Source organism: Pelodiscus sinensis, chromosome 1 (assembly GCF_052426305.1).
Source record: "Pelodiscus sinensis isolate ZL-2025 chromosome 1, ASM5242630v1, whole genome shotgun sequence".
Classification (NCBI taxonomy): domain Eukaryota; kingdom Metazoa; phylum Chordata; order Testudines; family Trionychidae; genus Pelodiscus; species Pelodiscus sinensis.
The window spans coordinates 100,438,041-100,461,015 of record NC_143052.1 but is presented as its reverse complement, the minus strand read 5'-3'; the positions used below and the strand labels follow the sequence as shown (position 1 = coordinate 100,461,015).

General features: G+C 43.6%; 1 protein-coding gene across 3 annotated transcripts in view; it reads left to right on the top strand.

The window, feature by feature from the left end:
* STAB2 (stabilin 2) overlaps nt 1-22,975 on the top strand; it is a 142,023-nt gene that overhangs the window by 94,344 nt on the left and 24,704 nt on the right. For all 3 annotated transcript variants that reach the window (XM_075938882.2, XM_075938875.2, XM_089781718.1), the window contains 14 exons: nt 335-460; nt 1,850-1,923; nt 5,724-5,795; nt 10,178-10,297; nt 11,539-11,586; nt 13,160-13,243; nt 13,346-13,492; nt 13,892-14,032; nt 14,392-14,451; nt 16,646-16,822; nt 16,918-17,016; nt 19,297-19,443; nt 20,711-20,767; nt 21,911-22,034. In XM_075938882.2, the coding sequence (XP_075794997.2) occupies nt 335-460; nt 1,850-1,923; nt 5,724-5,795; nt 10,178-10,297; nt 11,539-11,586; nt 13,160-13,243; nt 13,346-13,492; nt 13,892-14,032; nt 14,392-14,451; nt 16,646-16,822; nt 16,918-17,016; nt 19,297-19,443; nt 20,711-20,767; nt 21,911-22,034 (1,476 nt within the window). The remainder of the gene's footprint in view (nt 1-334; nt 461-1,849; nt 1,924-5,723; nt 5,796-10,177; nt 10,298-11,538; nt 11,587-13,159; nt 13,244-13,345; nt 13,493-13,891; nt 14,033-14,391; nt 14,452-16,645; nt 16,823-16,917; nt 17,017-19,296; nt 19,444-20,710; nt 20,768-21,910; nt 22,035-22,975) is intronic.

The following is a 22,975-nucleotide window of genomic DNA, read 5'->3' as shown; positions in this document are numbered from 1 at the left end:
ATCTCTATGAACCCCATGAAAACTGTGGAGAACCCCCTCTTTATTTTTTGCAGTTAGACGAGGCAACATTGTAGAATAGGAACTTATGGGAGAACCCATGACAGATTATTTCTTATTTTCCACAATAGAAAGCCACTTTCTCCCCTTTTCCTATTGCAGTTTATAAGTAGTATGTATAAGATTCTAATTATATCTAAGGACTCTTAAATCAGAAAGGTTTATTTGTCGGGGAAATATCACTAAATTCCTTTGCCTTTGGAGACATGACAGAGATTAGTCTGCCTATAAAGCAAACTCAGCACATTGATTTCATTTTTTGTTTCCCATTATATAGTTATTGACGCATGTGAGACCAGCAATGGTGGCTGTTCTATCAAAGCAGAGTGTAAAAGAACTACTCCGGGAAACAGAGTGTGTGTTTGTGCAGCTGGGTACACTGGAGATGGAATAGTCTGTCTTGGTAAGGATTGCTATATCCGGGCATTTGTTGAAAGACAGGGAAGTGCTATAGTGATATCTGCACAATATATGTTCCGTGTATATTAATAGTTCATGCTGTCCACTGTGTATGGGATGGATCCCCAAAGACACATTACTCTCCAGATAAATATACATACCCTTCCCTTAGAGAAAATTATAAGAAAGTTTAAAAGGAAATGCAAAATGTAAGTATCTCCAAAGCATTAAATGACTCCACTGAAATCATAACAGTGAATTGCACCTTAAATCTAAGGCTTTGTCTACATGGCAGGATTTTTGCACAAGAAGCCTTTTACAGAAGAATTCTTGCGCAAAACACCTCAAAGCGCATCACAGAAATGATGTGCTTTTGTGCAAGAGAGCGTCCACACTGCATGGATGCTCTTGTGCAAGAAAGCTCTGATGGCCATTCACAGAAACCCCTATCGGAAAAAGCACAGGTGCTCTGATGGCCATTCTGTGAGTGGCCATCAGTGCACCTGTGCTTTTTCCGATAGGGGTTTCTTGCACAAAAACCCCTCCAGAGCGTCCACACCTGCCTTTTTGCACAAGAGCTGTAGCGCAAAAAGGAGTTATTCCTCATGGGGAGAGGAATAACTCTACCAGCAAAAGCCCTCTGTTGTGTCGATTTTCTTGTGCAAAAATGTGCTTGAGGTTGGACACTCTATTGGTTTTTGCGCAAAAACCTTGTAGTGTAGACATAGCCTAAGAGACCTAACCTTCAAGTCACTGCTGGAGAGGACTAATGCAAAGCCTAATGAAGTCAAAGACTCTCACCCATTTCACTGGATGCTTTGGATCAGGCCTTAGGCACTGTACTCATTCAGGAAAAGAATAAAAGACTTAGGTGTAGTCTACAGAGGGAAATAAAGTCAGTATAACTACATCACTCAAGAGTATGAAAAATCCACACCCCTGAGCAAAGTAGTTCAACTCACCTAACATGCACTGCAAACAGTGCTATGTCAATCAGAGAATTGTGCAGTCAACATATCTGCTAGCTCTCCGAGGTCTGGAGATCTTACACCAATGGGAGACCCCTCCTAGCCACATACGAGTGTCTATACTGAAGCGCTAGAGCAATGACAATATAATGGGCAGATGTGCCAGTGCAGCTTTTTAAGTGTAGGCAAGACATTACTGTACTGAACTTCACTGTGAACCATTCTAAAAGCAATCTGCATGTTTCCAGCTCTTGCCAAGAAAGGTGAAAGATACTTACAAGGAGAGCATTGGGTAGCAATGAGAATCAGTCTAAATGAATTACATTTGCCATAAACCTGCATTCCTAGCATGGGTTACTTTAGGTAATCAATGAAGTGAGAATCTGGCAATCACTGAGCTTTCTCCAATTGTTTTGGTTATAAAGAAATCAACCCTTGCTTAGAGAACAACGGTGGATGTGATAGAAATGCAGAATGCACTCAAACTGGACCCAATCAGGTAAGTAATGAATCATCACAGTTAAAGTTACAGGAGTCAGAGTAAGAAGTCCTCCTGCTCGCCGTTATTACAGAATAACCTCAGTCTAGGCATGCTGTGTAGACATGCCTTAACAGATTTATTGGGGTATAAGCTTTCATGGGCAAAGAGTCAGTTCGTCACGTGCATCTAATGAAGTGGGTCTTTGCCCACAAAATTTTATGCCCAAATAAATCTGTTATTTTTGCAGATGCCACAGAACTCCCTGTTGTTTGTGGAAAGTGTTTACTTCCCTCAACATTTTTCAGTTTTTCCTTGAAAACCAAAAACCTGAAAAATGTTGACCAAAACCCTAAACATGTCAGCCAAAACCATTTTATTTGTTTTCTGGCCCTCGGGGTTTTTTTATATTTTTTTAAATTTTCAGCTGACTTTTTTTTTCTGAAAACTTGGATGACAATGACATTCTCTTCATTTTTGTCAACATTTTCTCTAGGAAAATCCCCACTTTCCAACTAGCTCTGCTCCCGGTATCTAACAGATTCATGCATAAGCAGATAAAACAAGTGATATCTAACTTTGCAATCAATGTGCCATAACACTGCCGTTTTGCTTTGTATATTTGTAATTACCACTGCATTCATGTGACTAAAAGTTTAGCTATAGGATTGAGGTGCTTTTTACTGTCCCTCTACTTTCCTACTTTACTGGAATTGCTATGGGCTAAACAGTAGCCTACAATCCAGCTAGCATGGCTTCACTTTCCCAGGAACAGGGCAGGAAACAGACAGTGACAGGGAATAAGAATTTGGTTCCTATTCTCACTAAGCTCCAAGCCCTTTGCTAACACCGATTACTTCTCCCTATGCTTCAGCCAGGGGTACAACCAGAATTGTCCTAAGGAGGGAGCCCACAGCTCTCCCTCCCCTGCTCTGCACCCCTGCCAGAGCTCTCTTGCCTTCCTTTCCCCCCTCCCCCGCACCAAGCTCTACACACGTTGTCCTCTGCCACCCCATTCCCAGACCAATGGTCTTTCCCTCTCATTGCCCCACCCCAGCTCTGAGTTCTCCTCACTGCCTCCAGCTCTATACACACTCCTTGCCTGCTGCCCCACGCTCTGCCCCCCCCCCCCCAAAAAATCCCTGCACCCAGGCCAGTGGTCTCGTCACCGTGCACCTAACCTGAGCTCTTCCCCAGAGAGCCAGCAAGGTTGGAGAGCACCATGCACTGGGGCCAGACAGTTCTGGAAGTGACACCCCCGTCCCTCCATTCCCTTCTGTGTCTCCACTTCCCTAAGAAGCACAAAAAAACTGAATCCAACATCCCCACCCTCCTGGGGCCTAGTAGGCCCCAGTGACCACTGCTCCACTTCTCCCCGGGGCTTGGGGATGCTCATTGCCCAGCAGTGCCAGGAGGAATGCAAAGACTGAGGGGGGGGGGGGGGAACAGGCACATGGGGTTGCAGCACCATTCAATTTTGGCCTGGCCACCACTTCCCCAGGACAGAGGGATAGTAGCTGGACCAAATTTCCAGCTCTGTTCAGGAGCCACATGGACAGGCCCAGCCCCAGCTCTTCTGTATGGTGTGGCACATTGGTGGGGGAAAGCATGGTGCCAACCTCTGCCCACCTGTACAGATGGGAGTGTAACAGCCCAGCATTTGCTGCCCTCTACCTTTCACAATTACTGGCAATGCAGGTAGCCTCTCCAACGGGCATCCTTACACTGCCTTTCTCCCCCATCAATGTGCGCAGGAATATTTTTCTTCACTCAGTGCACAGCCAACCTGTGGAACTCCTTGCCAGAGGATTTGGTGAAGGCTAGAACTTTAACAGGGTTAAAAAAGAGGTAGATAGATTCATGGAAGTTAGGTCCACCAATAGCTATTAGACAGGATGAGTAGGTATGGTATCCCTAGCCTCTGTTTCTCTGGAGGTGGGTGACAATGGAGGGATCACATGAGGATTACCTTTTGTGATTCCTCCCTCTGGGGCATCTGGTATTGGCCACTGTCAGCAGACAGGATACTGAGCTACATGGACCTTTGGTCTGACCCAGTATGGCGTTTTTATGTTCTTAAGACTCACAACTGACCCCTATGAAGTATTAATTATATTCATATAATTTCTGCAAAATCCTGTAACCAGAGGACTGTGTGCCTGAGTTGCTTGTCCTTCCTCCAAGAGTCTGGCAATTTATCAATGTATTTTAGAATGCAGTTATATTAAATACCCTGTCATTACAATGTGAAGGCTCAACAGTTTTACTTTCTGACACTCCAGGACCTCAGAAAGAACAACTGCATGGTAATGACAGCATCAGCATAAAGTAGTTAAAGGGCCCTACATTCTACAATGATGTACCTCAGGCGTGCAGTGTTGTTGTAGTCATGTCAGTCACAGGATGTCAGAGAGATAAGATAGCAGAGGTAACCTCTTTTCTTGGTCCAGCTCCTGTTGGTGCTAGAGACATGCTTTCAAACTACCCAAAGCTCTTCCTCCAGACCTGAAGACACCCTGAAGCAGAACTCTATGTAAATCAAAAGTTTGCCTCTTTCTCCAACACAAGCTGGTCCACTAGAAGATCTCATCTCCACCACCTTGTCATGAATGAAGTCTGACCTTTGAAGACAGAATAATTGATTTCCTTTAATCATGTTAATCTTCCAGCTATGTGGTAATTGCAGGTATCAGAAAGCATAACCTGACCTTAACAACCCTGAAACACGCATGTGACACTGCTGAGTAAGAAGGTGGCAATAGTGATATTCAGGAACATTTGCCAAAGTGTGCTTTTGTGGGAATATTTCACCACCTCAAAAGTGTCCTTGTTCTTTATTCTGAAAACATGGCCAACTTCTTTAATGATGTAAATAATACAGGTAGAAGAAGGGGGAGAGGAGTTGTTTTTCAGCTGATACCTGAAATGAGCTACTCTGTCCATGGTGAGATAAAAAGAGGCCATATCCAGTGCCCTCAGTTAGGGTATGTCTACACTACCCCGCTAGTTCGAACTAGCGGGGTAATGTATGCATACCGCACTTGCTAATGAAGCCCGGGATTTGAATTTCCCGGGCTTCATTAGCATAAGCGGGGAGCCGCCATTTTTAAATCCCCGCTGCTTCGAACCCCGTGTAGCGCGGCTACACGGGGCTCGAACTAGGTAGTTCGGACTAGGGTGCCTATTCCGAACTACCGGTACACCTCGTTTCACGAGGTGTACCGGTAGTTCGGAATAGGACCCTAGTCCGAACTACCTAGTTCGAGCCCCGTGTAGCCGCGCTACACGGGGTTCGAAGCAGCGGGGATTTAAAAATGGCGGCTCCCCGCTTATGCTAATGAAGCCCGGGAAATTCAAATCCCGGGCTTCATTAGCAAGTGCGGTATGCATACATTACCCCGCTAGTTCGAACTAGCGGGGTAGTGTAGACATACCCTTACAGAGTAGAAGTGACATATGCTAATGGAGCTATGATACCCATGCATCAGCTGAGGATGTGCCCTAAGTGACAATGGGCTTGTACAAAATGGATATTAAGATTAAAATGTGATTCTGAGTTCTTTTTGCTACTCATTTTACCTTGAAGATCAGTATAGCCAATACAAGTAAATAGACTCATAGACTTTAAGATCAGAAGGGACCATTATGATCATCTAATCTGACCCCCTGCACAGTGCAGGCCACAGAATCTCACCCACCCCTCCTAGAATAATCCTCTCACCTATATCTCAGATATTGAAGCCTTCAAATAAAATCAGAAGGTACTGCAACCAAGTTCCATATGTTTCTGTGTTAATACGGATCCTTTCTTCTCCTGATAGGCAGTGTGTAATTGTTTGAAAGGATATTCTGGAGATGGTAAAACATGCACATACATCAATCTGTGTTTATCAGTAAGTGTCATCCTACAGGAAAGTATATTCTCATCATTCCATTTTTTTTATAGAACACCAGCGTGCTTTTGGTTTGGTTTTGTATGCGTGCAAGGTTAGCTTAGAAATATGTGTTAACCCACCTGAGTCCTGATTCAGGAAAGCATGTAAGCCTATGCTTAAAGTATACCTGACAACTCTCAAATATGTACTAAACTTTAACCGTATGCTTAGATGTTTTATTGAATTGGGGCCCAAACATGAAACAATCTAGTTTTTATACTGTGCACACGATTTAAAAAAAAAAACTTCAATCAAATCCTAGGGAAGATACTGGTTCTTTGTGGTTAAATGCAGAGAGAAATTTTCATTGTTGATGAAATTAATTAGTTTTAAAATCCATTCTATAAATTACTTACAGTTTCTGAACCAACTTCTAGAATCTAAGGCTTTAGAAGTGAATGCAGTTTCTAAGAAATTCCAAATAAAATACAGGCAGTCCCCGAGTTACGCGGATCTGACTTATGTCGGATCCGCAGTTATGAACGGGGCTTTTCTCGCCCCGGAGGACACGAGCGGCGGGACGCCCAGATGCACCGTGGTCCCGCCGCCCGCGTCCTCCGGGGCGAGAAAAGCTGCTCCGTGTCTCCCTGGTCTGCTGGGGGGGGTGCCGTGTAGCAAGTGGGCAGCGGCGCATCTGGGCTGTCCTGCTGCCCGCGTGCTCCACAGCTTTGCTCCGCATCTCCCTGGTCTGCTGGGGGAACCCCCCCCCCAGCAGACCAGGGAGACACGGAGCAAAGCCGCGGAGGATGCGGGCGAGACCACGGTGCGTCTTGGCGGTCCCGCCACCCGCGTCTCCCTGGTCTGCTGGGGGAGGGGCGCACAGCTAGTGCGCCCCCCCCCAGCAGACCAGGCTTTTCTCGCCAACGACGCCTGGGGTAGAGCAGCTGTGGCGCTGCCGGTTGGTCCCTCAGCGCCACTCCTCGGCGCTACTGGACCAACCCGGCAGTACCCCAGCTGCTGTGCCCCAGGTGTCCCCAAGTCAGCCGCTGCTGAAACTGACCAGCGGCTGACTACAGGAAGCCCGAGGCAGAGTTGCTCTGCCCTGGGCTTCCTGGAATCAGCCACTGATCAGTTTCAGCAGCGGCTGACTTGGGGACACCTGGGGTAGAATAGCTGGGGTGCTGCCGGGTTGGTCCCCGCATTGCTGAGGTACGGCGCTGCGGGGACCTACCCGGCAGCGCCCCAGCTGCTCTGTCCCAGGTGTCCAAATTCAGCCGCTGTTGAAACTGATCAGCGGCTGATTCCAGGAAGCCCGGGGCAGAGCAACTCTGCCTCGGGCTTCCTGTAGTCAACCGCTGGTCAGTTTCAGCAGCGGCTGAATCTGGACGCCAGTTCCGACTTACATACAAATTCAACTTAAGAACAAACCTACAGTCCCTATCTTGTACGTAACCCGGGGACTGCCTGTAGTTAGATTCCAATGATAACATGTGAAAATTTTTCTCTGATGCCAATCTCTCTGATAATTCCAAGATAAAAAAAATCAAATCCACTCCTGTCAGCTCATCTGCTGGATAAGGCACGATGGGCCAGATTCTCCAGCCTGCTAAGGGGCCTGAAAATGGCAAAAAGTTACCTTAAAGTGGCGATATGGCAGGTAGAGAATTCCGCCTATGCAGTGAAACTCTGCATTGATGTTAAGTCTAGTGCATCCCTCAGCACAAGGGGCAGAAGAGGGCATGTTGAGAGTGTTCTGGGAGCAGGGAGACAAGGGGAGCCATAGTAGAGCAGAATGCTTCAATACTTGATCCTCAAGTGGTGTACATTTCCTCGGGTGATTTAGGGCTGTCCTTGTGCATGTGGAATCGGGGAACTGCAACCCTATGCTCAAATGCCTTGGAGAACCAAACCTTCTCTCTTTGGAACTACTTGGTGGCTGTGTCTAGACTGGCCAGTTTTTCCGGAAAATCAGCCGCTTTTCCGGAAAAACTTGCCAGCTGTCTACACTGGCCACTTGAATTTCCGCAAAAGCACTGACGATCTCATGTAAGATTGTCAGTGTTGTTGCGGAAATACTATGCTGCTCCCGTTCGGGCAAAAGTCTTTTTCCGAAAAACTTTTGCGCAAAAGGGCCAGTGTAGACAGCAGAGATTTGTTTTCCGCAAAAAAGCCTCGATCGCAAAAATGGCAATCGGGGCTTTTTTGCGGAAAAGCGCAGCTAGATCGGCCACAGAGGCTTTTCCGCAAAAAGTGCTTTTGCGGAAAAGCGTCCTGCCAATTTAGACGCGCTTTTCCGAAAATGCTTTTAACAGAAAACTTTTAAAAGCATTTCCGGAAAATCATGCCAGTCTAGACGTAGCCATTATGTGCAATGAGTTGGCACGAGCTCTAGATGCCATTTGGATACCATGTGATGCCTAGTGTTGGTTGGTACTGGCCCTGTGCATGAGGTTGATTTTTATTCAACAGTCCCAGTCCCATACTTCTGACTCATTCATGTTTAGCCCTTTGATACATACAAGTACGTGATCATTGGTGTCAGATGAAAACTCCTCAGCATTCAAAAGCTGCCTCCCCACAATCACAAGCTAAGGCTGGGTGATGCCTTTCACTGTTCTGTACTCATTGATCGTTTGTCTCCAGAGAACAGTGACACATTAATTATCATCCCGCCTTGACCTATTATTTTTCAAAGCTTCAAAGGCAGCCCAGATGGAATGGTGAAGAGATGGAAATTAAAAGTTGCGGGAAGGGCTGTTCTTCAGATTTATGGGCTTCATGCATATGGTTTTGTGTCAGCTTCATTTTGACAGCTTCTCTTCCACTTCACTAGCTGTGATGCTATTAAAAGAATGTTTTTTACAGAAGGCGGCTTTTTGTCAGTGTTGTACAGCATGCTAATCTGACTGTAAGGTAGCTAAACATTCCCTGGCAACGCTACACACGGAGCTCTGACTAAACTCATTTCCCTGTTCAGCAGTCCACCAACCCTGATCTACACACCAATCCAAACCTCACTGTATAGAGTGAGAGCTATGCTAGGGCCCATCCCTGATGGTAGCTCAAGGAAGATCTCCCACCACCACTTAGAATGGGAGGTCAGATTAAGTGAAAGTGGGCTCTCATGTGGCTGTTATCTGAGTTCTAGAAAAGAGCCTGTGCAGAGAAAATGAGCTAAATTTCTCATACAGCAGCCTTCCCTGCTTTGTCATGAAGAGACTGTTCCCCTTGTCTACAAGTAAACTGGTTTGCAAGCTGAAGAGCTGATTGTCACCTGAGCACCGATTCTGGGCTGGCAGCAGCCAGATCTCCCCTCTGGGGAATTCCCCTGACAAAGGTAGTGCCCAGGAGATGAAAAGTCTGGATAAACAGACCTAAGCCTATTCTCTCCCAGCTGGAGGTGGAGAAGGGGGTGAAGGAGATGTGTTGGGGAGGGACATGCGGCACTTCTGTGTTCCAGCTATTCTAGGCTATCAGACACATATTATTATGCTAATGAAGCGGGGGAGATTTAAATCCCCGCTTCATTAGCAATTGCGATACGTCTAATTTACTTCCCTTTTACAAAAAAGGGATGTAGTCTAGACGTAGCCATGGAGTAAACTAGAACAGCCTCTGCAACCAAACCCCCAGGATCCCATAGCCCCTCACCTCTCAAGATGCACCTCCTAGAAGTTTCAGCAGAGGGGTAGCCATGTTAGTCCATTGCAGCAAAAACAAGGAGTCTTGTTGGCACTTTAAAGATGAAAAAAATTATTTAGGGTATACATTTTTGTGATACATCTGAAGTGCAGCTCAGAATCCTGGCCCAGGAGTCCATGATGAAACCTGCATGGAAATCTTTTGGGTAGCAGTATACCATGACCAGTTATATCACTCTGGGCTGCGGAATTAGAGAGTAGGTCTTAAGGAGTACGTCTACACTGCGGCGCTATTTCGGGATACTTCCAGTATCCCGAAAGAGCTATTTTGTGTCTTTGAAACAAGCCCATTATTTTGAAATATAATGGGCACGCTATTCCAATGTCCCTTTAAACCTTGTTCCATGAGGATTAAGGGACATTTCAGAATAGTGGTTTATTTCAAAATTTGGTGCTGTGTAGATAGCGCCAAATTACGAAATAAGCTATTTCAAAATTAACTCGAAATAATCTATGCAATTTGCATAGCTCAAATTGGTAGCTTATTTCGAGCTAAGGGTGCAGTGTACGCTCACCCAAAGAAACTGACAGTGTGCTTTGCTTTAAGTGTCAGTAACTATCTTTATATTAATCTTGAATGCTTTTTACTAGTCATAAAAAAGAGAATATTTCCCTCTGTTGAATGTTTGACCAAATGAAGTGGAATTATTTTGAAAACACAAACGCACCAACTCATTCAATTTTATCTGATGTTGCAAGAATAATGGTGGCTGCAGTGAATTTGCAACCTGTAATGACACCGAGCTGACGGAGAGGACCTGCACCTGCAAACCTGATTTTGTTGGGGATGGATTTAAATGCCGAGGCAACATCTACCAGGTAAAACATTGTGTGTTCACTGGTATTGAATGTTTTTCAAGGAGTTATGTGAAACAAGTGGCCACTCTTAAAAATATGCCAGTTTTGCATAGATAAATAGCTATAGCCATGCCAGTATTTCTTAGGTATGTCCTGCAGTAGCTGTAGGGAATACTGCAAATACTGAAGTTAATTTCTCTATTTATCTAAGGTAGAAGTGGCACCTGTTAAAGCAACAGCAGATCAGTTCACACACCAGGCAGTTTGTTAAGAATCAGGGCATGTGGTGAGGAATTTGTGAATTCTATTCTCTCTCTTTTGCCAATGAAGTTCAGTGTAAATCATATAGGACAATTTTTTCCAAAGTGCCCAGTAATTTTGAGCACTCAGTCGTTGGGTAAACCTGAGACACTTAGGATGGCTTTGTTTTCAGAGGTGCTGAGCACCCCATACTCCAGCAGAAGGGAACAGGATCTTCAGGTGATTGGTGCTTCTGAAAGGGCCAGATTCCACTCGTCCCTTCATGGATGAGCAGCGGAAGGGGAAGGAGGTGCAAGAAGCCTTCTGCTCCTTCATACAGTCTATATATGAAGGCAAGGCAGAATGGCAGAGCCCGCACCCAGGAGAGTGCACAGCTGGCTCTTTCCTTTCTTGCACAGACGATGGGAGGTCCAGAACTGAAAGAGAGGAAAAGGTTTCCTCCTACAGCCAGAAGGACCTCAGAGTTCATATCTTGTAATCGTTTCAGCCCCTAACCCAAGACCTGGTTATTACCCTTTAAATAAGGATTGTCCTGAAGGTCACATCTGAATAATTCCCTCCCTTATTTTGTATTACTTCTTCAAAGACATGGAGGAACGTTTATGTCTCCTCTTCATTATCGTCCTCTAGGCTGTATTCATTTCTTTTCACCTCTCCTTCATACATCATACTTCTGAACCCTTTTTGGAGTTTTCATTGCCCTTTGGGTTTCTTCCAATTGAACAAATTTTGTTGCATAAAGCCCAGAACCACATGCAAAACTTTCCATGGGGATGCTGCAATCTCATATGGAAATTTGTCTCCCTAGTCCCATAAATGCTACCTCTGGGCAAGATTTAAAAAAAAAAAAAAAAAAGATTAGTGTATGTCCTGCAGTAGCTGAATCATCTAGACCAAAAAGTTCCCTTTCTAACACCAGACATGTGCCTTCCCAGAGGATGGCATTCATTTATATTCTTCAGATGCAATTCAGTAAAAAGGTGCTGTTATTTTGATTGCAGGAATTGCTCAAGGATTCCAATACTACTCGTTTTTATTCCCATCTTAAGGTAAGGAAATTCTTGAATGTTTTTTGTGCTACAGCATCTCTGGCCCTGGTCTCACAAGGTAACCAGGACTGGAGGCGGTCCATTACTATTTATGGTGGAGACCATCACAGAAAATGTAGTGCTGCATGTAATGAATAGTGCTAGTTATTTAGTAAGAGCGCGTCTACACAGCAGGGCTTAACTCGGAATAAGCTATGCAAATTGAGCTATGTCAATTGTGTAGCTTATTTCAAAATAGCTTATTTTGAGTTTTAGTGCTGTCTACACAGCACTTATTTCAAAATAGAACACTCTTCCTCCGACTTCCCTTACTCCTCATACAATGAAGATTACAGGAGTTGGAGTAAGAAGTCCTCCAGCTTGACAGTATTTCGACATTATGTAGTCCGCGTCCACACAGTTGGCAGTTATTTTGAAATAATGCTAGTTATTTTTAAATAATGTTGCTGTGTAGACATAGCCTAAGTGATGCTCTTCCCTCGGACTCAGTACTGCTACAACTCCCCCATATGGGCTTTGGGACTGGAGGACTTGTGTGCTGATCTCCTGATCAGACCCAAAACTGAAGGCCTCCCCTTTCACAAGACAGATCCCATGGCACTTTTTCACACCCAGATTCTGATAAGGGCAGCTATTCTGTTGATCTAGTTCCCATTGCATTTTTACATGCTGTTTTTCACTGCCTCTCTAAAATGTTGCAGGATGTTGCTATGTGCATCTAAACAGCTGCCATGTGCCTCCTGCAGTTCTGATTACATTTCAGGAGCCAGTGATTCCTTTGCATAGACACGTGTAGAATGGCAGTGTGACACAATGGACAGGGCAAGAGACCTGAGTTCTAGTCCCAGCTCTGCTCTGTGTCCTTGGAAAAGTCTCTTTCTCTCTGTTTTCACTCAACTCTTTACATTGTAAGTGTTTCAGTACACGGACTCTCTCTTGCAATGTGTTTGCACAACACCTAGAGCAAGGAACTGTAGGTCTCTAACCATAGGTTTCTAACCAAAACCTAAGGTTATAACAAAAACATATGAATATGGGAATATGAAAGTACTTTGGGTTCCTTCAGAATGAAAGGATTTAACCCCTTTTCCCTCACAGCCTGTTATCTTTCTGCTTCCCTATTAATGGCTGCTGAGCACAGCTTTCTCTTTAACTTTCAAGCACTATTCGGTCATCGTTTTAAAGGAAGGTGGCACATGAGAGGGAGAAGGAGAGCTCTGTGCCCTTAAGTAGCAGCAGAGGAAGCTGGGGGAAGAGTATGATGAGGCAAACTTTGTAGAGAGAACTCTTTAAATCCTGTAAGCCTGAAGGAGTTGGGAGAGGATCTTTTCTGTGGCAGGAGAGTGTTTCTCTTACTGTTACAGTCCCATGTGGTGGGATGAATGGGGGAATGCAGCATGAGGCAGATCAAACAAGGCTGTGGGCAGTCACAGAGGACATTCTAGAGGTCTTGCTCCTTCCTGCCTGCAGTATGGGGCCTGGTTCCCTGTAAGGGATCTGGTCACACTCTACCAAGTATATGAAACTATGTGTATAAATGAATGATTTTTCTTTATCTTTGTAAACTTTCCAGGCCCTTGCTCTCAAAGATATTGCAGGTTCTGGTCCTTTCACTGTGTTTGTACCCAGCACAGAAGCATTGAACGGCGAACCAAAAGTAAGTAAGAAAAAAGCAACAAACTTTGAGTGAGTCCGTGAAGAGCTTTTGGACTTGTGTGTTATTTCGCCCTTGCCTTTGAACGCTCCAATTCCACCCTAGATTAAAGACTGGATTGTCAATGGAGTGATGCCCCAGATCCTTCGGTACCATATGGTGGGCTGTGCTGGACTTTTCTATAATGACCTGAAAACAATTACAAATGTCACCTCGCTCCAGGGCGACCCCATCCAGACCTCTTTCTCACAGGTAACAAGATGGCTAAGGTAACAATAATAAACTGACCATTTTCACTTCTCTTTTTTTTAAAAAAAAAATTAGAATGCTCCCTTTCCTCCTTTTGGATTAAAAAAAATAAGTAGTATTTAAAATAAGACTTGTCTATCATTCTCTCTGTTTGCCATGCTAAGAGTGCAGTTCATGTGGATAATCTTGACTCACATGGTAGCACTGCTGATTTTCATAGAACTGCTTTTTTTGTCTGAGGATTGCAGGATCAAGCCCTAAATTGCTAAAACAGGAGCCCTATTCATTGCAATTGTATTGCATGCAGTGAGTCGGCCTCTCATATTAAAGAGTGTTTATTTCAGCATTTCCCTACTGCATGTTTCCATTGAAACCGCTATTTTTTTTGTTAATCTTTTTCAGAATTCAGTATATCTGAATACCAAGGCTAAGATTATATCCAGCGATATTATCAGTGCAAATGGTGTGGTACACATCATAGATAAAATCCTACTTCCACAGCACATGCAAGAATTCCCTAAAGGAGAATCGGGCACAGAGCGGGTACGTACCTTCTGTCTAAACTGGAATATTTCTTACCAATTACCATTTGACAGTAGTTACAACAAAAGCTTTGGCATTACAAAGCCCCAACACTGAATCATTAGCATAATTTTACAATGTTGTGTACATTAACCTTTCATATTTAAAATTCATTAGCATCATTCATAATTTATATTTATATTAAAGATCTTCTGCTTTGTAAAGAGAACATCTAAAATAAGATCTTCAAGCTGACGTTGATTTCACAGTCACAACTGAACTACAAGATCAAACATGTCTCATACCTTATTACTAAATCTGTAGCTAATCTATTTCCCAGACAAGACACATAAGCCCATTTAACACTTATATCTTTCTAGGAAAGCCTTAAAATGGTTGCAGCCAAACAAGGATACATCATGTTCAGCAACTTGCTAGAGGTAAGTGAATTCGGGAGGCAATGACTATTTGGCATAGTTTTTTAAAGCCACAACTTCAGGATGAAGTTATATAATTGACACACAGCCTGAGCAATGGGGCTGTGTATAGTGTGATGAGGGACACAGGCTCCCCACAGCTTATAGAGAAGCCCTTGCAATCCAGGGCTAGATTAAGCTTTTCATAGGCCTTAGGCACTCTCATAATTGTAGGCCCTTAAATTAGACTCTATAGAAATATATAAGGGAGAAATGCCCTATCACCTTCTACACCTAATAGCACTCACTTTTATTTTCATTCTTGAAAGTGGCGCACCATGTAAGAAATTCATGGTACTTCATTCTAAAATAACAGCCATTTTGTTGTATACTGCAATTATACTTAAGATTCACCAGACAGTTAATCAGCTGATAAGGAGAAAAGTAAGGTGATGTTGCCACCACTGAGACTGTAAAATCCACATCGCAATGCAAGAGGAAGCATGATTCTAGAGCTGTAAAGCAAAAGAAAAAAAGAACAAGCTTTTAAAAAAAATGAGTGGTTCTCTGCTGAATTTCATGAGAAAAGATATGAGGAGTGACAGTGCAAGCTCTCCCATTAATCCATCAAGATCAGATTTGGAAAACAAAGCTGCAGAACATGTTGAAGTAGACGCCACTGAAAGTGGTGTTGAACCTTCAAGATCAAGTGAGGAACAAGCAATGGTCAGTCGGGCTACTTCAGAAGTGACCATGACAACTCCGGCACAAGATGTGATGGAAACAGAAACAGACACGGAAGAAAACATCAGTTTTGTCACAACATTAAAATATAGTTCTGATACAGCTGAGTGGGAAATCACTCCGTATTTCATAAAATATTTTGAATAAAATACTCATTCCCAGAATTTGGATTTCGGTTTCTCATTGCAAGGTAGGCAGTTCAGTAAAAAGAAAATATATGCATGCAATGAGACCACACAACCCAAACGGCTGAGACAGCAAATTTTTTGATGAAGTTTGTATGGATAACACGGTCTTGGATTTGAGTACCAGGGACAAATTTCACACACAGTGCTTCTATGCAATCATGGATAAACTTACTGTGTTGAGATGGTCAGACGACGAGCGCATATGCCACACTGAATGAACTGTTCCATTTTCTTGTGGCTAGATCAATGTCCAGTGATGCTGATGTTGCCTCTAGAGCAAGAGCATTAGTAGGTATATACCCATCAGATCTCGAACATGCATTTAGAGATGAATTTCTATAATTCTCACATATGTATGCTGAGAAGAAATCTGTGGCAGCATGTATAGCAGACAAGTTTTCCAAATGTCAGTATTCATTTTCAGGATGTATCTCGCCATTTTGGGAACAAACTGTGAAAGGGAAACCTCTTTTTCAAAGTTAAAATGTATAAAGACCTGTGTTCAGTCTACCATGGGACAGAAATGACTATCTTCCCTTGCACTACTTTCAGTTAAGAGGGAGCTTTGGAGAAAAATGACTGTCTGTGATTTTGCTAGCAAAAAGAGTCACAAAGTAAATATTTAATTGTGTTATACCTGTATGTTGTTTGTTGACTAAAGATTGAATACACCTGCATTTAATTAATCTTCTTCCACATTTGCACATGTATTCTAATAAAAAATAGCAAATTGTTGTGTGATTTAGCAATTTTCTCTTCTTATTTTTGAGTTAATTATGAATTTTTTTAGGCCCTAAATTTTTCATCGGCCCTAGGCACTCTGCCTATTGTGCCTAATGGATAATCTGGCCCTACTGCATTCAGTTCTCTCCCCCTTCACACAGAGAAAGGCAGGCAGATCTAAGCACTCATAAGACATAAGAGCTATTCCCTCCCTGCTCTTTCATCCATTTTGTGCTCTAAAACTTTTGGTCCCGGGTTTGTAACAATGGGCTCCCAAACTCTGAGTTAAGCACCTAAATAAGTGATCTCATCTTTAGTAAAAGCTGTCAGGCATTCAGCACTTTTGAAAATCAGTACAAACACCTGCTTTTTAAAATCTTGGCTTTGTGCACAAGAAGGCCAAACTACAAGCTATTTACTAGAAGGCCATGATGCATTCAGCATCCTTGCTGCTGGGCCAATTCACTTCCAGCCACAGTACATTTTTCTCAGTGTTAATCCTTTACAGTGGATGTAATTTTACAGTAAGAAAAAAAATCACTCTTGTTTTCTCTATGCTGCAGAATGCCGGTTTGATGAGTGTCATCAGTGATCCTCTTCATAAACCAGTCACCTTGTTCTGGCCCACCGATGCAGCTCTCAGAGCACTGCCTAAGGAGCAGCAGGATTTCCTGTTTAAAAAATCGAACAAGGACAAACTGGTGCAATATCTGAAATTCCACATTATCAGAGATGCCAAGGTATGTTCAAACATTTTTTGATTTCTTTAGAGGAGGCACTGTAAAACCCTGGTCTGCAGTACCAAATCTTCCCACACTGTGCATTTCTTTCACAGATTTTAGCCTGTGATCTCCCCTACTCCAAGTCACTGAAGACCCTTCAAGGATCTGATCTCAGTGTAAAATGTGGGGATAACAACGACAACAGCTCTATTGTAAGTGTTTCACATAGGTACTATTTAATAACATAGGCCTCGATCCATTGCAACACCCCCCCACACACATGCGCACACACACACACACACACACCAAGCCTATGAAGCCACCTTAAGGAATCAGCACCACTAGAATCAATGGTGTTCCACATACACACGGTGGTCCACACAGGGGAGCCAACAGACTTGTTGGACCCTTGGGCTAGGCAGGGGGGAGCTCAATGCTCCTGGAAGGGGCAGGATCCCAGGTGGAAGGGGTGGGGCCTGGGCAGCCAGCCCTCACCACCATCTGGAGCGCTGTGCCATGCTCCAGTGTCAATGTGAAGAGCCTGTCGTAGCAGCAGTGGCTGGGAGCTTTGGGCCCTTTTGAATCACCAGGCCCCTGGGCAACTGTCGTTCTTTGCCCATCCCTGTCAGTGGGCCTGGATCCACATTAGCATATCCCAGCACTGCAGGAGCAGTGGCTTAGAAAACAGATCCACAGCTTTGTGACTTGCCTTACAGGTAGAAGGCTTATTGAAGAATAATTTTCTTTGTAACAAGACAGTAGTTTCTCCACACAACTGGCTAGCACACACCTCAGAAAAGAAACACCACTGTGCCCCAGGTCCATATCCACAAATGTAGCCAGGTTCCTGAGTTGGGAGTTAGGTGCCTAAATGCCTTTGAGGATCTGGGCCTTAGTGTGCAACACATCAAAATTAGAAAAAGGGCTCACACAAAGTGAGGGTCACTCTGGGAGAAGAGCTGTAAGTGTACTATATACAATGTGGGCTTGCTTTCAGGACTAAGGACCTGCAAATTATAGTTGCTTAGCTACAAACCTGCACAAAATGTGTGGTGCAAACTGAATGGTTTGTGTGTGTGATCCCCTGTTTGCACTGACTTGGCAAGTAGCTGTGTCTAAACAGTTGGCTTTTTACATATATAGATGGAGTAAGACACTGTGGGTATGTCTACACTACCCCGCTAGTTCGAACTAGCGGGGTAATGTAGGCATACCGCACTTGCTAATGAAGCCCGGGATTTGAATTTCCCGGGCTTCATTAGCATAAGTGGGGAGCCGCCATTTTTAAATCCCCGCTGCTTCGAACCCCGTGTAGCGCGGCTACACGGGGCTCGAACTAGGTAGTTCGGACTAGGGTCCTATTCCGAACTACCGTTACTCCTCGTGAAACGAGGTGTACCGGTAGTTCGGAATAGGCACCCTAGTCCGAACTACCTAGTTCGAGCCCCGTGTAGCCGCGCTACATGGGGTTCGAAGCAGCGGGGATTTAAAAATGGCGGCTCCCCGCTTATGCTAATGAAGCCCGGGAAATTCAAATCCCGGGCTTCATTAGCAAGTGCGGTATGCATACATTACCCTCCTAGTTCGAACTAGGAGGGTAGTGTAGACATACCCTGTGACTGTTGTGAGGGAGAACTCTGCATACTCTTGTGGGGAAGGGAGCATAGCAAATTGGGATCTCAGTAGAGACAGGATGCTGCATGCTTAAACCCAATGGGAAATGCTGTTATCCTATCTGGAAATGATGCATAATGTTTACTTTAAAATGGGGATGTAAGTGACTAATCGACTAGTCAAGTATCTGATCTGCAAAAGCATATCAGATAGTCAACACGCTAGTTGACTAGTCGCTTCAACACCATCTTGCTGCCTTTATTAGAAAGAGGCAGCATAGGTGGAGGGAGAGGTTGGGTGCTGCAGGGAGCCAGCTTAAAAGCCAGTTCCCCTCAGCTCCAGCTCCATGGGAGGGGGCAGGGGCGCAGCGGTGGTGTTCCACCTTTGACATGTGCAAGAGTCCCTGCTGAAGCTCTTGTAAATTTCAAAGCAGAAGCGCTGCATGGAGCCCGGGATTACGGGGTGACTCTCTGATGGCCCCGGGCTCCATGTGGCATTTTAGTCTTTGAAGTGCACAAGAGTCCTTGCTGGGGCTCTTGTACATTTCAAAGGCGAAACGCTGCGCGTTTTGAAATGTAGAAACAGCCAGGTGGACTCTTGCTACATTTCAAAACGGAAGCACCCTTATCGACTAATTGAATTGGAAATTCCATCAACTATTGGATTAGTTGATTAATCTAATTTTAACATGCCTGTTTTGTAAGGGTATGTCTACACTACGGGACAAAGTCTAATTAAGATACTCAAGAGAGAACCGACTGTAAAGGAAGGTTTATATTCTTACTAATTCCTGAACAGGAACTGCACATGGATCAAACAAAGCATAGCATGATGCGGGCTCCTTATTTTGTGTGATTATCTTCTTGCCTCTCTCTCAGGGTGACCTCTTTCTGAATGACAGAAGGTGTAGGATAGTGCAGCGGTACCTGGAGTTTGATGGTGGCATCGCTTATGGAATTGACTGCATGTTAATGGACCCCACCTTAGGCGGTCGATGTGACAGTTTTATCACTGCTGATATCAAGGTCCGTCCATCCTTCAGTTCAGTTTTGTGACCCTTGTGGAGATGTGAATGGTGGGCCAAATCATGGCTCCACTGAAGTCAATAGCAAACCTTCCACTTATTCCAATGCAATCAGAATTTGGCTCCATGGCTGAAACTGCTTAAAATGCTACTTTTCATTTGTCTAGTGTGACACCTAGGGTAGACATTGACTATCTAAATTAAAAGGTGAAGTATGGTACCTAAAAGATACATAAGATTCAACTGCATCTGTGGTAAGGAAAAGGTCAAGGTTCAATTGGGACTAACTAAAACATGTTAGCTACCCCTGACTTAATTTCATCCATTTCTTCTAGTCTAGACAAACCCTTTATAGACTAATATAATCATGAACAGGGCGCAAAAAATAATTCCCTTTGGAATAATGCCTGTTGAAAGGGTCAAATAAAGTTACCACCTATACAAGGATAATGCTATTACTTTTTGAGTTTCATGTAGGGTTAAAGAATCAAAGCAATCATCCATCTAATTTGAAATCTAGTCACTAACACTGGCTAATGCTGTATGCTTTACGGGAATATGTAAACGCCTATTATAATACATCTAAATGTGTATTGTATTGTAATACTGAGGGGATGTTTTTTCCTGACCATAGATGGTAATCCCTAGAAGAGCAGGAAGATGTTAGTGCTTATTTTTATTCTAACTGGTATATCTGTGGATGCTTGTGCTATTTATATAAATATCTATTTCTAGATACTCTCATATGCACAAGGTTCTTGTTTACTATGCTGATGAGGGACAGATCAATTTTGAAAGAGAAATTCAGTAAGGCCAAAAGGCCAGTAGTGGTTTTGAGTCCTCCATTTGCGTCACCTTAAAGGGGATTACTTTTCAGGGGGCACTTCCTGAAGTCAGGTCTCTGAAAACATCTCAAAATTGGACACTCAAATCAGAGACACCCCAAATACATTGTCAGTTATGCCAATGGAGGCTTATATGAAAATACATGCAGCCCCCACCTATGTAGCTGAATAGCAAGTTTGCACTTCCAGAACTATTTTATTTTGAAATTGACTGTCATTTTCCTTTACCATTTCCCCTCTTTTATCTCTTTTGGAATGCTCCTGTAATCTGTATTAAGAGTAATGAAATTGGATATTTTAAAGGTACTTTTCTCTGCTCATTAATTTTACTGCTTATATAAAAGTAGACACTTTTCTAGTGCTTCTTTCAAATCACTTTTGTGGTGTTCTTATTTTAAATATGTGTTTCTCTTTCTATCACAGGGGGATTGTGTCGGCTGTTACAGTAATCCGAAATGCCCTGCAGCAACTAAACCAAAGGTAATAATACTTTTTTTAGAAGCAGTGTAATTAGCAGGCATCTGTGACTGCAAAATAATAAACTAAAAATAACACACACTTTCAAAGAACAGTAGAGCGGTGAACAATAAAATGGCTTGGTTAAATGGAACAATAAAATCCCAATCCTACTGAAGTCAGTAGAGAGTTACAAATCTGATGCAAAACTATTGATGTCAGAGTGAGTGTTTCCATTGGCTTCAGTGAGTTCTGGATTAGGCCCCATTAAGAATTATGATAAAATCTGATGTGGTCACAAGTGACGAAGAGTTTGGTGTTCTCACCCTAGCACATACTACACAACAAAAACATACTTGATGCTTGCATGCATATGGCAGGCTGTGTTTTAGTGAGCAGAGTGGACCTAGGAGCTAGAGGAGAGCGGCATGGTCAGATAATATTGTGAGCGTTGACTGGCTGAGAATCTGGCCCATAGTGCTCTTCTCTTCTAGATGACTGGTTAAAATCTAGTCTAAGCCAGTAGTGACCAAAAGTTACCACTATCTGATGGCTCATGTGAAATGAAAAAGGTGGTGCCAGCTCTCTTCTGTTGTATCCTTCCCCTTTATTGCTATCCATCATCTGTCTTGGAAGAAAGGCCATAGATTAAATGGGCAAGAAGAATGAGGCAGATCTATAAGAGATCTGGAAGGTTGGGTTAAGATATGCAACTCCAGATATGTAAATAACGTAGCCGGAGTCGACATACCTTAAACCAAGCTTGGCACTGTCTTCACAGTGCGAAGTTGATAGGTGCAAATGCTCCCCTCAGCTTCCCTTACTCCTCGCAAATCAAGGAGCACCAGCACTGACCAGGGCGCCCTGAGTGTTCAATTTAGCGGGTCTTTACTAGACCCACTAAATCAAATGCTAGAAGATCAATCTCCAGCACAGCAAGTGGAGATGTGGCTTTAGTCTCATCATATCAGGACTGAAGCATATTGGGGAGGCGGTTGCACCACTCCTGCACTGCTGTACTTTTTCTGTAAGTAAATCATATCCATCTCCAGGGCCGTCAATTTGATCAGCTTGAAATTAAAAAACTACACTGAGTTAAAAATTAATCCACAGAACATTCTCTCCCCTGTGTTTTTATCCCCCTGTGCCGGAATGCACAATGTTTAGGGAGGGATGCAGAAGTGTACGTACCAGATCTATGGCAGGAACATTGATGGCTGTCGCCAGGATTGTTCTATGGTTGTCTGGGTTGCTAAGTGCTGTCGAGGTTACTATGGACGAGACTGCCAAGGTAGGAATGCCCTGATTAACCTTTGAGCTGCCAGATACCACAAAGTGACAAGTCAAATCATCATTGGAGATTTTTAAGAGCAGGTTAGACAAACACCTGGGAGGGCTGGACTAGATAATTGATCCTGCCACGAGGGCAGGGGACTGCACTAGAAGACCTCTCGAGTTCCCTTCTAGACCTGAGTCTATTATTCTATTTGTTTTAAAAGAATATTGACTAAAATTCTGCAATCGTGACTTTGCACCAGTCATGACACGCTTCATGATCCAGTGTACTGACTCAGACACAGGAGCTGCTGAGACTTACTCTCAGCTCTGACTGAGAGTTGCCATGTGATCAGGACTAACTCTTTCTGTCTGTGTTCCCTTTTTGTAAAACAGGTTAATACAGTAGTGAGAGGTTGGGTATTGCATAAGGAATATTACTGTTTTCTTCTCCAAATAATAATTTAAATATATTCAAAAAGGGTCTTTTTGTGTTAGCAATTGTAAACTCCCTGCTGATCAAGAAGAGTGAAATTAGTGGTATAAAGTGTTTGTTGTAACATTACTTGGAGACACATTCCAGCCATCTGAAAAAATACTAAAGATGTGAGATCCATATCATGTGCATTAAACACCTGTGCTAGAATTCACAGTTAGTGTGTGAGCACATGTGTATCTGGTACAAGTGGAAAGAGTATTAAGCACTAATGGGCTTGTGGGGGAAACTCAGCTGTGTGGAACCACTAGTAAGACTGGTACTTCATCATCTAACTAACTTCCCGACCTTCACACAGCTATACCAAACATCAGGGCTATGTCTACACTGGCGCGATCTTGCACCAAAGCTATGCAAATGAGGCTAAGCGTGGAATATCGCTGAGCCTCATTTGCATATCTAATGAGCCATCATTTTTGCGGAAGAGGCTCTTGCGCAAGAAGGAGCTGTCTACACTGCCC